At 37.4% G+C, this 13,802-nt stretch overlaps 1 protein-coding gene across 1 annotated transcript in view; it reads right to left on the minus strand.

Annotated features, from left to right (window-relative positions):
• Iqcm (IQ motif containing M) overlaps positions 1 to 13,802 on the minus strand; it is a 370,694-nt gene that overhangs the window by 312,376 nt on the left and 44,516 nt on the right. Inside the window, exons 4-5 of the mRNA XM_075977882.1 lie at positions 9,344 to 9,434; positions 5,152 to 5,231 (exon numbers count right to left, since the gene is read on the minus strand). Coding sequence (XP_075833997.1) covers positions 5,152 to 5,231; positions 9,344 to 9,434 — 171 coding nt within the window. The remainder of the gene's footprint in view (positions 1 to 5,151; positions 5,232 to 9,343; positions 9,435 to 13,802) is intronic.

A 13,802-nucleotide genomic window follows, 5' to 3' on the forward strand; every position in this document is an offset into this window, starting at 1 on the left:
TAATACTTTGTTGTCCTAACAAAAATGTCATTCATCTTACTGGAAGAAGATTCCTCCATATTGAGAAGATGATTATGGCATATATAATCATATCTAAAAGATATCCACACATATGCACCTACAAACATATATTGGTTGACTGAGAGAGAACTAATGAGAGAGAGAATGGGTGGGGTGTGGTTGGGCTTCCTATTATCACAATTTTTAAGTAGAAGTCCTAGGCAAACAGGAAGAAGCGTGAGTCATGAAAACAATCACCTTTAAAGAAAGCCCCTATGGAATCTGGCTTTCTTAGGTTTGTCAACATGTTTTTGTGGTTTTCTGAGAATAACTGCCAATTTTTTTAATTGTCTTTTAATATTTAACCAGGATTTTTAATCCTTGGGTAGTATTCACCTTCTCAGAAGAAGAAAGAAATAAATAAAGACCCTCAAATATATATTCAAAATGAAAGAAAATATTTGAACTACTGTATATAAAAATTATTTTAATAAACTATATTTGATGCAATACAGTTGAGTTACAGAATGTAGTAAGTAGTACAGCTGACTTAGAAAATATGTAAGCTGGTGTATAATGAGTGGTCCTGTTTGTTGCGGTTTCTGTCTCACCCAGTACCCCACAACTGTTTAGCCCCCCAAAAAATCATACATAGGTCTCCATAAATTATAAGCTGATTGGCATTAGCTCTAGCCTCTCACTGGCTAACTCTCACATCTTGATTAATCCATTTTTCTGATCTATGTTAGCCATGCGGCTCAGTACCTTTTCTCAGTGGGGCAGATCACATCCTGCTGCTTCGGTGGTCTGGGCAGGGGTGGGAGGAATCAGTTTCCTCCTTCCCAGAATTCTGTTCTCATTACATCATTTCTACTTCCTGTCTGGTTTTCCCACCTATAATTCCTGCCTGGCCAATCAGCATTTATTTAAAACATGATTGACAGAATACAGACAATTCTCCCACACCAGGCTGGAGACTGGGGGCCATATCAAAATGTTAGTGAGTGAAATCATGAGCTGGATTAAATCAGAGATGAAGTTAGAATAGCTAGAGAAGAAATTAAAAACTTGATTTTTTCACTACCAAGACCCCTCATGGAACTAGTTTTTTACAGCTGTTGGACTTTATGAAATGCCATGCATTTTCCATAGCATTTTTCAAAGTAGACTATTGGAGGTACTACTTAGTTATCTCTATGATTACATGAGAGTATATGGGATGATGGATGGAAGGTAAAAATCACTAGAGGAAAAGAATAAAAAGAATTGAGAAGCTAATGAGTCAAGAGATTTCACTTGCCTCAATAGCAAAATGGCCAAGAATGATAACAAGCATTAGAGACAATAACAAGGTTCCTGAAGCTAAATTTAAGCTATGAGAAGATGGGCACAAACTAATAATTATTTCAAGAAGAAAGCTAATGGATAATGCCATTGGATGACATGAGAGTCAAAGCTGAGAATTTTAGGAAAGAGGCAGAGATGGTCTGGAAGCAATAATGATGAGGATCAAGAAAGACACTCTCCCATCTCCACCCCTAGATGTGTTTGTTAAGGATGGGAGAAAGAAATGGTGCCACTTTAGAGAGCCGCAGAAGAAATGGTCTCAACCGTGTCTTCAGTTAGGTCTAAAGTGTGGAGGGAACTCTTTAAGATGGTAAAAGGATTTTGCTTTTTGTTTTGTTTTGTTTTGTTTGTTTGTTTGTTTGTCATTCAATATGAGGTCCAAAAGCAGAGTGAACACATTCCAAAGTGGAAGACGTGTTGGTGAGGTCAGACAAGAGGCGTGGAGTTACTCACAGTTGGCTTTAGCATCCTCCAGTGACTGCAAACCCACATCTGGTGGAGGCTGTATCAGACAGAGTTGTAGGCAATACTCAGGGCTTTTCTCTGGGAGTCTGAGGACTGTGAACTTGGGGGATATTACTGTCTTTCTACTGTTAACGGTCTGTAGAGAAACTAAGAACCAGCCACAGATAACGGAAATTGTCTAACCATCTATGCCTTTCCTAAACAGCAACTTCATCATTCCCTTGAGGAAAACACACACGAAACTTAAAGCCCACAAAGTTGAAGGCATCCTTATCAAGCCACAAAGTTTGTCACTTAGGGCAGTGTGGGTTTCATTGACTAAACTCTCTCCTTCTGGAGTTCATTTTGAAACTTCCTTGATCCTGAAGAGATGGCTCAGCAGTTAAGACCAGGGTTCAATTTCCAGCCCCCACATGACAACTCACAACTATCTGCAACTCCAGTTCCAGATGATCTGATACCCTCACACCAATGCACATAAAATAAAGTTAAATAATTTCTTTTTAATAAGAGAACACCTTTCCAAGTAAGAGTTTATACCATGATTCCATTTTCTTTGTCTCAGAAAGGTAAGAAACAGTTTTGAAATCACTGGTGAAAGGGTGATTGTTGGAATATCAAATTAGAAGTTCCTTACTGAACAGACTGAAGTAAGACAGCCAAAGGATAGACTGACGGACTTCGGCAAGATGACTGCCATGACAACAGCAGGAACAGGGCCACAGTGTTCAAGGTGTGAAGGTGCTAATGTAGCTGGTTCCTCTTATAGGACAGGTGCAGAGACAGTTCTTGGCAAACCAGCTGTTTGCTCCTAGTGTGCCTTTGAGGTCATTCATTTGAAACAGTCACTAGTAACTGCAGCTCAATTTTGGTGAGCACCAGATTATGCCACACACCTCCCAAGCATGCTCTAAACATTCTCAGTTTGGTGATATTATTAGCCTCCATGTTTCTCCCATGAAGAAACAGTCACAAGTGATTCAGCAATTTTCATAAGGCTTCCTCTTAGATGCTAGAAGAATCAGAACTCCAATATCATCACTAGCAAGAGCTCTCCGATGCCGGTTTAAATGGTGAGACTTCAAGGCGTGATACCCTCATCATCTACTTAAATTGTAATCTAATGGATAGAAATCAGGATTGATCTTCATTCCTATGATCTAGTTTTCTTTCTTTTTTTTCTTTCAATAAAAATGATGATTTGTCAGTATTTTGGAAATGTTTAAGATTATATAAAATTACTGTGCACTCCAGAGGGAACATACTTATGTTCTTTGATTGCTTAAGTAACATTGTTTGTTTTTTTAAGGAACTTGAGTGAATGCTTCCTGCAATTCCTGGAGACATGTTTCAGCAAACAGATTTATAATAACATGTCAGACAGAGTTTTAGAAAATGGAATTAAAATAAACTTTAAAGGCATTTTAAAAATATTTAGTTTTTCAACAAAGACACAAAGCATTGAATGTATATAAATTAGTTTAGAACAAAAATCAACATATTTTTCACATTTAATACTTAACAAAATAAATTGCTGGTCCCAAATTGTTAGACATTTCTGTTTTAGTTGCTTTTTATTGTTTTAGAAATTTTTATTTTAATCAAAAGATAATGATTTAGCTAAAAACAAAACAATATTCAACAAAACTTCACACGATAAAACACTGGTTACATGTCTACTCATATTAGAGATACATTTTATTTTAAAGGAGGAAGGAACAGAAACTTTATAGCATTCAGAAATTACGGATTTATTACAATGTTTATGCTTCCAGAACATGCAGTCTTCTGACTCTGACTGCTGTGAGAAGAGAGCTGAGATCTCTGGGATGATGCACACAGTCTGCTGGAGTCTGGACTTAAGGCAGAAAACTGTGACACATTTTATTTGGCTTAATGACTCCATTACTTTAGTCCACGAACATTCATTACATTTAAAATAATTATTGAACAATAGCATCAAGTATTTTATTCCCTCAATACAATTGTCTTGTGTCTTTCTAGCTCTTGTCTAGAGTGAAGGGACACACAGAATCACCTTGGAAGCTGCTTTGTTTGGGTGCTATCTCCTTTTCATATGTTTCTGTCATCCACCCATCAACATGCGTTAAGTCTGATTATTTGGCAGGGGCTGTGAATTGGACAGAGTCTTTTGCTGTCATGAAGCTGTGGTTACTTTAGTGCATGTTTCAGGTATTTAAAAAGATTTTTTTTTTTTGTATTGGAGCAACTTTTAACAGATCTTGAAAGTAACACATGGGTGGCTGCAATTCTGCAATCTTCATTCAATTTCACAATAAGTGGGATTCTCTCAGCTAGCATTTTAAAATGGTCTTCTATCTTTTGTGCAATGCTAAAAAGACAATGGCTGAGCCTTTGTCTAGATAGTCTTTGTACATATAGAAGAAAACAAACCAACCTGAATATTAAGACTCTGAGTAGCAAATTAAAAAGAAGGAAAACTACAGCATAGTTTTGTCAAGTCAATACCCTTCTTAGGTCTTCAAAATAACCTCTAATATCCTGAAAGACCTGCATAAATCCAGACCCCTCCAGCAGAAAAAAATAGAGCCAAAAATCTAAGCAGGGAGGAAGAATCAATCTAGGGTTAGCCAGGTCAGTGACTCTGTTTCAGGAACTAGCTGAAGATAAAGTTAGATTGTAATCTTGAGAATAATCTTCAAGTTGCCCCCTTGTGATCATCACTGGTGATTTCGGAATTTTCTATGACGCCCTCCCTACCCCCTTCGGATTACTGGGCTGTGGTTTCTTCCCTTAAAAACCCCTTCTCCTAGTTACTCAGGGTCAAACTCCTTCCCTGCGTGGGTTATGAGTCTTGGCCCCAGTGCACTGGTTCCTGTCTTGTCGAATAAACCTCATGTGATTGCAGCAAGGACGGTCTCTTGTGAGTTACTGGGAGGGTCGTGTTATCCCGAGACTTGAGTGCGAGTCTCCCCACACTGGGGGTCTTTCAATCCAATCTTTCAGATTGTACTTAAAGGACTTTAAAATGCCATATGTAGCTTCTTTTGAAGAAATTTTATATATTTTGAAAACAGTAACTCAGAAGAATTATTATTGGAAACCTCTTTTAAATTCAAAGAATTTATCTTCATAATTTCCCACAATATCCTACATTTACACACATTTTTAAAAGAACCAACTTTTCAAGTTTAAGTAAAGAAACAAAAATTAGTTTTCAGTAGTTGTCCACCCAAGTCCTTTATCTCTAGACATAGTTTTTCAAATGGAATAATAAACAAGTGATTTTGCTCAATACTGACTGATTTACATCAGGAAAATCTCTACTGCTCCCAGCATTAGCCTAGAGAAACTCACCAGGTTCTCTCAGAAATCCCCCAGAAGAGGTCAGATTCAGCAAAGGCAAGCCAAGACGGGAATGGAAGGGTTCCAACATTCTGTTTCAAAAACACAGAGTTACAACTTGAGTGATTCGGTATCCCTTGTTTTGTAATCTGGTCCCCAAGCCTAATATAACAGAGTTAAATGTTAGCCTCAGATGCTTGTGACAACAGTACTAACCCCGTGGCTTCCTCCATGTGCTGCAGTGTAACTAATATTGAAATAATAACACTAAAGTTTGCTGGTTCTGAGTGTGGATTAAAAGTAGGAATATCTCCTTTCTGAGCAAGTCCTACATAACAAAAAATCAGGAAAATAGGCTTAGTATCTATTTTTCATTGTTTCATAAGAGTTTTTAAATAATATAATTTTCCTAATATTACTTATAGAGATTTAAACACATCTGTTGGATCTAGAGTCAAGGGCCATATAGACAATTTAGAAATTTTAAATAAACAAAAGAAAAGAAAAATCTTCTCTAATACCATTTCTCCGATATTTTGTTAATTATTACGAACCTGGAGTTACTCTTAGTCTAAGAACTATTCAGAGCCTCCCATGTGTCCTGCTTGTTTAATCCTCCCAACAAACCTCTGCCACTGCGTCTACTATTAATCTCCTCATTTTACACCTGAAGGAACTACAATGCATAGGGGTCATGTAGGTCAGATTATCCCAAGGAGAAATAGGTGGAGCTCTGATGTGAAGTCAGGCAGTGAGGCTTCAATAATTATAGCACATTATTTTATTCTAACATCATTTGACATGGTAAACTGTATAATACATTCCATATCTTTACAATGTTTATGTGTATATAAACGCAAACAAACTTTCTAATTGGTTTTGCAGTTAATATTATACTATGGGCATCTTCATTAACATATATAGATGTGTGTTGTTGTATTGGACCGTCACTTCACATTGTAGTGTATGGCTTGAATATACTAGTGGTTTGTCAGCTTCTAATGAATATTTGGGGTGCTCACATTTTTTTCGGTATTTTTAAAAACTCTCAAAAAAACCTTTGAGCATTCTTATTTGTGTACCTGCTCAATTACCTGCTTGGTATAAATGCCTAGAGATGATATTGTTATCTGGGTGCTATATAAGTTTTACAGAGGTTTTAAGTGTTTAAAATGTTTTAATAAGAAAAAAATAACATATATGGGGAAAAGGCTATTACCATCCTGTTCAGTGCTTGTTATCAGATAGGGTGTAGGCACTAAATAAAGAGTAAATAAGTTATAAGATGAGCCCATCTCATATTTCTATTATGCATATGACATATCCATGGATTTGGTCAAGGACTTGAGTAATTACCTTTGAAATTTTAGATTCATTTATATCCTACTAAAGTTAAGGTGAAATGCATTCATTAGACAGTTTGCTTTACTTTCTAGCATGTGGACCAAGGCTAAATACTGTTTAATCTCCAAATTGGGACAAATATTTTTTCAACCATCTTTCACAAATGAATAATTATGACAAAAATTTACAACTGACTCTTTTTAGCAAAACATTTGAAAACCATTAAGCAAAGATTCTGAGCTGTTTCAATACAGCTGTTGTTGGATGTTGGAATGCACGCCCACACTCCAGCAGTCTGGAGGTGAGATGAAGAAGAGAGCCGGAGGAAAGCCGGGCAGAACTTCCTTTGGGTTCCACTATTGCACTGATCAGAAGGCCTGAGCATAGATTCTCCAATACAACGTAAGACGCTCATTGATGCCAAAACTAGAGGACCAAGTCCACGCTCACTTGCCTGAATTATAGGCATGTGTTGACAGAGATGCACTGAATTTGAAAGCATGACAGTTGCAGTTCTCTCAACTAACACCAAAAATCAGCACTAAAAAATAAGTAGGTCAGTGAATTTTTTTTTGTTATGATTGGAAAGTAACCTTTAGAATGTATCCACATCCACCATCGTTGTCAGGTGACAATGTTAATTTAAAATTTAAGGATAAAGAACTTCATGTTCTTAAGCTTAAATGTGAAAATATGAAAGCATTCCATTTTGCTTGTTCTTCGCATGTCCAAAATAGAAAAATGTAGGCAAAGATAAACATCATAATTTATGAAATTCTTTCATATTCCTTATTTTTAGCAAATTTTTCTTTTCTTCAGTAAATATTTTTATAATATACTTAAACATGTTGTTTGTCACCTTACCCATAAATGTTTCCCAAGGCACCTTGAGAGGAAATATAGGAGAGAAATAACTCTCCCATAAGCCTCTATGTGACCTGGGCAGAAACCCTCCCAGACTCTAGTCTGAAAGCCTGTTGGCAGTCCTCTACCTGGCTGCCTGGCTGGGCTTCTGTCTTCTCTTTGTTGTCTATAGCCTCTTCTTTTCTGCATTATATTGAGAGCCAGATTTCCTTAAAAACTCAACCTGATGCCTTTTTTTAATCGTCTAAAGCACAGGTTTTTAAAGAACCTGAGTCACCGTATCTCCAAACACTTGCTTGTCTTTCCCATCACATTCCAACATTAACAAAATGAAGGTAACTGCTTAAGGTAGGAACAAGCTGCCACAATAACTAACTATAAATAAGGACAAGGCAGCTGGAGTGGACTGAAGTTCATACTTCAGGCACCCCAGGCTGTCACTGGGGTGCATGGACCAGCTCTTAACTTCCAACAAAGTTGATCTTCCACATTAAACAGGACATGTTTTTATTAAATATTGGAGCTAGGTGTTTTAGGAGACCTTTATCTCCCACCAGTTAAGAAGAAAAAAATCCCTGAGAAACAGTTAACCCTACTGAGAAAAACAACATAATGAAAGACGTTATTTCTGCTCAGATTTATCATTAACAAGTGGCCCACTTGTCCCTGAGTAGCCATTTGTGTTCTTTGGCTTACAGGCTATAAGTAAAGTAAAAAGTATTTTTAAATAAATTCAGTTAACTCTTCTGTTTACTAAAAGCTCACTGGGTAGTCTACACTCTTTAACTGCTTTACTAACTAATCTTCCCACAGCCATGACTTAGTTTAGCTAACCTGTGTCTTGAGTTAAATTGGGCAAATATAGAAAGGAAAAAAATGTAATCAATCTTCCCCTCTCGTAAATAAAATCAATTTTTCCCCTGAAGCTGGGTACACTTTCTACTTGTTCAAATCTGAGACTTGTAATACATTTAATCAAAGAAAATGGTTATATCAGACAAGGGTCTTCTAGTGCAAAACACAATTTAGATACAGATTTTGGAAGTCAAGATATTCTTTAAAGCAAAATAATATCTCCTCCAATTTCTATTATTTGAGCATTGTGTCAATTACTGGAATTTTCTTTACATACTGTGTTAATGAATTGCTGTAAAATAAGCCATGAAAAAGTTGTTTTAACAGAGGAGTATTCTACAATATTCTATAAGTTCTCAAAAAATATGTACTTAAGGATTATTGGAGGCTTTATCTGAAGCCTTACGGTCCACCCTCATGCACACCCTTGTAAAGTTATCTTAAAGATAGTAAGATCCTGTAGAATAATCCAGAAGAGTAGCTGAGCTATCTCTAGACACTGGAGAGCAGAAGCAATGTTCTAAATCTTTGCATTCCAACCATGTTCTGTGGAATCATTCTCACCTTCTGTTAGAGAAAGACTAACCTTTAATTATTAGATTTTAAAGGGAAAATCATAACTTATTCTGCTCCATAATTGCTGCAAAGGAGTTATTAAAATTCCAAACTTATGTAATATTATCATAAAATATGGCATTTTTCTCAAGAAAGACACAAATTGGATTTGAGCTTATGCACTGTAAAACCCAGATGGTTTGCTTAGCTACTCAGACATCCTCCAGTTCAAAAGTTAATTGAACTGAAAAGTAAAATTTTGATAATTGATATGCTTTGGGATTAGAGCAGAAAGATAAATTCGCCTTATGCATGGAGTGTTAATGGGCTTGAGGAACCACTGCAATTGTTGAGAGAATATTGGCAAAGAAGAAGAAAATCTCTCGATTTCAATATCTCTCCTCCCTCTCCTCTCTCTCCTCTCTCTCCTCTCTCTCCTCTCTCTCCTCTCTCCTCTCTCCTCTCTCCTCTCTCCTCTCTCCTCTCTCCTCTCTCTCTCTCTCTCTCTCTCTCTCTCTCTCTCTCTCTCTCTGTTGTGTATGCATGTATGTGTCTGTATTTCCCAGGTTAAATAATTCCACATTACCTGGATTTTCTGAGGCTCAGTTGCTTTTCTTTCTCCATTTTCTTACTCACAGATTCAATATCGGTCATTATTTTACCCAGTTTAACATTTTCTGAAATTAACAAAAATAAAAACCACTTTGATTGTACAGTACTACAATTTCCAAATTCTAAACGTATTTTTCTAATTTAATTACAAATTACAGACTTTTTAAATAGGAGACACCATATTCTTTTAAAAATTACTGACACAAAGCTTCTCATAAAGTACATTTGAGTAGTTTTTGATGACCACCACGTTACTCTGATTTTTTATAATTATCAAAATTTAGGGCCAAAAAGTAAACCATAAATGAAAAACATGTATCAAAAAAGAACATCTCAGAAAAATGCCTGCAGTAACATAGAACATGCCCGTGAATATAAAGGATTTCTGTACGTATCACCATTATTACCTTTATTATCATAAAGATTAGTTTATATCGGAGGCTCTGCTGTTAAAATAAGTTAGCAACTCATTAGTTAATGAAAACAAAAGTGTCCTTATTGAATAGAGTTAGACCAAAGACAAGGACACTAAATCGGGTTTGTCCCGCACTTTTCGTCTCCCAGTTCGGATATGCCAACAGATACAGAGGCATGTGGTGCACACAGTAGAAAGCCTGTTCTTTAGAAAAGTTACACCTAGCTGGAATCTTCATGTCGAAACAGAATGAAAGACACTGGCCTGAGCTATGTAGTTCAGTGTGACACAGAAGAGTAAGAGTGAGGAGCAACTGAAAACAGTGTTGCCAGGAGTACTGAGTGATTAGAATTCACCTAGGATTGGCGTGGTGTGAGCCTCAGAATAGTGATTGTTTTTAGTGATTTTGGCAAAGTACTGTGTCTATTCCTGAAGAAAGGCAGCAGTCTCCAGAATTATTGGGCATAGCCTGTGAAGTTCTAAAGTGAAAGTCCTCTACAATATCTTTTCTTTTTTTTAATTTATTTATTTATTTATTAAAGATTTTTGTCTCTTCCCCGCCACCGCCTCCCATTTCCCTCTCCTTCCCCCAATCAAGTCCCCCTCCCTCGTCAGCCCAAAGAACAATCAGGGTCCCTGCCCTGTGGGAAGTCCAAGGACCGCCCACCTCCATCCAGGTTTAGTAAGGTGAGCACCCAAACTGCCTAGGCTCCCACAAAGCCAGTACGTGCAGTAGGATCAAAAACCCATTGTCATTGTTCTTGAGTTCTCAGTAGTCCTCATTGTCCGCTATGTTCATAGATGTATGTATGTATTTGACATCCTGGCAGCAATTTCCCCTCCGTCTTCTCCTCCCAGTCCCTCCCCACACCTCCCCATTTTCCCATCCCCCCCCAATTCACTCCTCCACAGTTTCTGTTTAGAAAAGGGCAGGTTTCCCACGAGTATCAACAAAACAAGACATATAAGACTAAGCACCCCTCCATGTACTAAAGTTGGGGCGAAACAACACAGTAGGGTCCCAAAAGCCAGTAAAAGAGTCAGAGACAGCTAGAGGAGTCAAGGGCACCACAAGAAAACACAGAATCAACTAACTTGGGCTCATAAGCGGGGCACAAGACTCGACCCATAAGCAGGGAGCCTGCATGGGACTGATCCAGGCAGAACACACTGTGTATATAGTCCAGTTGCATGGCAGTACCTTTTAACTCAATCCTGTAAGTAAGACTGCTTCCAAACTACAAAACACAAGCTGTTTACCCCTAAATTTCAGTAAATATTACAGAAGAGCCCGATGGCAATTAAAGCATGCAGATCAGCAAGCGTTTGTGATTAACTCTGCCTTAAGACAACCAGTGGGCATCCCAGCCTCTTCAGGCAGGTCACAGCACTCTGAGTTTGTAAACATCTCTTTACGTAAAATCTTGCCTTTAAAACAATGTTACAATACTTTATTCTTGCAGTTTTATAGCATGAATTATGAATAATCTGATTGAAATAATTAGAAGAAAAGAAATGGGGAGGCTAGAAATGAAAATGGAGAAGTAGAGAGAACCATTTGGAGATTTAAAACAAAAGCAGGAATAAGGCACATAGGACATGAGAATGGCCTATAAGATTGCCCTGCTCCCTTCAGAGGTTAGCTGGAATCATTCAGTCACCTGAAATCAGATCCCTCCACACAATCAGTGTCCATTCTGATTTCTTTCCACGTGTCTTTCAGGACCGCATTTCATAGTGAGCACTCTCAGCCATTGGTTATATTTCCCCACACACTCTTTCTCTTCCTGATGACTTTCTAACCCTCCACTTCAGTGACTTGGTCCAAGTACTGTGGCTAAATTTATTGCCTAAGTGTGCTTGGCTCATAGGTTTATTTATCTTGCATACACAATTCTTAGATTCCTATTTTGAGTAAATACCTATCTTCATTTCAATCAGCATGGCCCTCTCAGAACTAACAATAGTACTGAACACCAAGAAAGCATCTCAAATCTCTTCCCTTTCGATCTCCTCCCTGATACAGTCATTCATTAGATATTGCCCACCCTTTCCACTACATATTGCCACTGCAGGTCCTTACCATGCACTGTCTGGAACTGTAAGAGCTTCCTCAATTGGGTTCCTACCTACAACCATGACACCTTGTAACCTACCCTGCATACCTTCTATAACATTCCTTTCTAAGTTCTGGAATTCTAAATTATCTCCGTGTTGTTTCCTAATATAACTTCACAGTAATTAGAGAACAGATTTTTCATAATTCTAGATCACTGAAATGCACTGAAAATGTCTTTTTAAGTAAGATTTAAGTATCTACTGGTAACTCTTGCCTAAATCATTCACTAGTAACATTTGTGCTATAATTCTATTATGCAATAATTTATAAACTGGCTTCCTCAGTAAAGAGAAAGCCATCTTTCTTCTTTCCTCTCATTTTGGGTATTGCTCTGGGTATATTAATTTCGTTTGCTATTTGCACCACTGTTTTTTTTCTATATTCACAATGCCAAAATTGGCAGGTGAGAGCGAAGCCAGCTCCCGTTTCAGGATGCAGATCTTGTGTGGTCTCTCACTGCTTCCTGCTTGCTGTCCCAGCACCACTTCATCTTCATTTTGTTTCCCTGCTCCAGACATGGAATCAGCTATGCACGAAGCTGTGGCCATTGCCTCTTCTAACGTATTTTTATCCCATTCTCCAGTTACTTTCCTAGCTAGAAAAAGCTGCTTCTTGTCTCTACTAAAACAACTAAATAGGCTCTCCAGGATTCCGTCTTTCACATTTCTTCTCTACCTCTGTGCTCCATTTTATATATTTCCTAAGATATGCTTTCTGCTTTACTAATTCTATTCTCAATAATATTCTTCTTAAACTCCAACAGGTTTCTGTGGTTCTTCATCAGGTCTTCTGAGCTACATCAATAGTCTCTAGCTCATATCACAGGTTCATGCTTTCTTTTTTGAGAAAATGTTTCTCTGTGTAGCCCTTGGTGTCCTGAAACTCACTCTGTAGACGAGGCAAACTTCAACTCAGAGAGTTACCTCTGCCTCCCAAGTGGTGGGATTAAAGGTCTGTGCTACCACTGCCTGGGAATATTTTGTTTATTTTTATTTTTTGTATACATTGATCTCAGTTATTTCTATCCTTTACCTGATAGTTTATATACATATGGTCTTTGTGAATCTACTTCTAATCAGGAGAGCTAACTCAATCTCACTCTTTATGGCTTACTTCCTTATGAATTATCGTTTCTCACATTGTAAACTTATATTCTATACAAATAGACTATTTACAACAAATATTCCCTAAGAATGAGAATTATTTGCATATTTTGTAGAAATTGAAATATATGTGCTGGATGCAAGATGCAATTAAGATGTACCCCTGTAAATGTATCTGTGTTTTCTTCCTGCAGAAAACTAATAGTATTTTCAACCATGATAACTTTAATTTCTCACACTAAAGATTTTTAAGACATTGTTAATATGAATTCTAGTTCAATCCTAAGTAAAGTTATTTATGGCTATGAATTCTAGAGTTTTCTGTCTCTCTCAGAGTTAAGACTAAAGCAATAGCTTCTTTTTTGTACCTTCTACAAGCAAGTTTGTGCATGTGTGTGTGCGCGTGTTGCTATTGTTGTTGTTGTTGCTGCTGCTGTTTGATTTCTTTTTTGTTTTATTTATGATATGGTCATTTACCAATGTTATCACCTTACAGAAGTAAGAGATCAGCTTTGGGTAGTCTCTCAGTTAACCAACCAGTCTACATGGGCATAGGTATTTTCTCTGTACATTGTTCTCTCAAAGCTCAATGAAAGTGGGAGCTAAAGGCCAGCAGACACATGCAGGACTTCACCAAACTGCATATGCTGACCCTGCCCTAATGATTTTCTGTGTCTGCTCTGTTTTCTCTATTTGGATTTTTCAGAGGTTCTATAAAAACGTCCTGAATAAAGAAGCATGTGGGGCATTTTCTCCTTTTGTTAGTCATTCACATTTCAAGATGCCACTACCAGCA

Source organism: Microtus pennsylvanicus, chromosome 6 (assembly GCF_037038515.1).
Source record: "Microtus pennsylvanicus isolate mMicPen1 chromosome 6, mMicPen1.hap1, whole genome shotgun sequence".
Lineage (NCBI taxonomy): Eukaryota > Metazoa > Chordata > Mammalia > Rodentia > Cricetidae > Microtus > Microtus pennsylvanicus.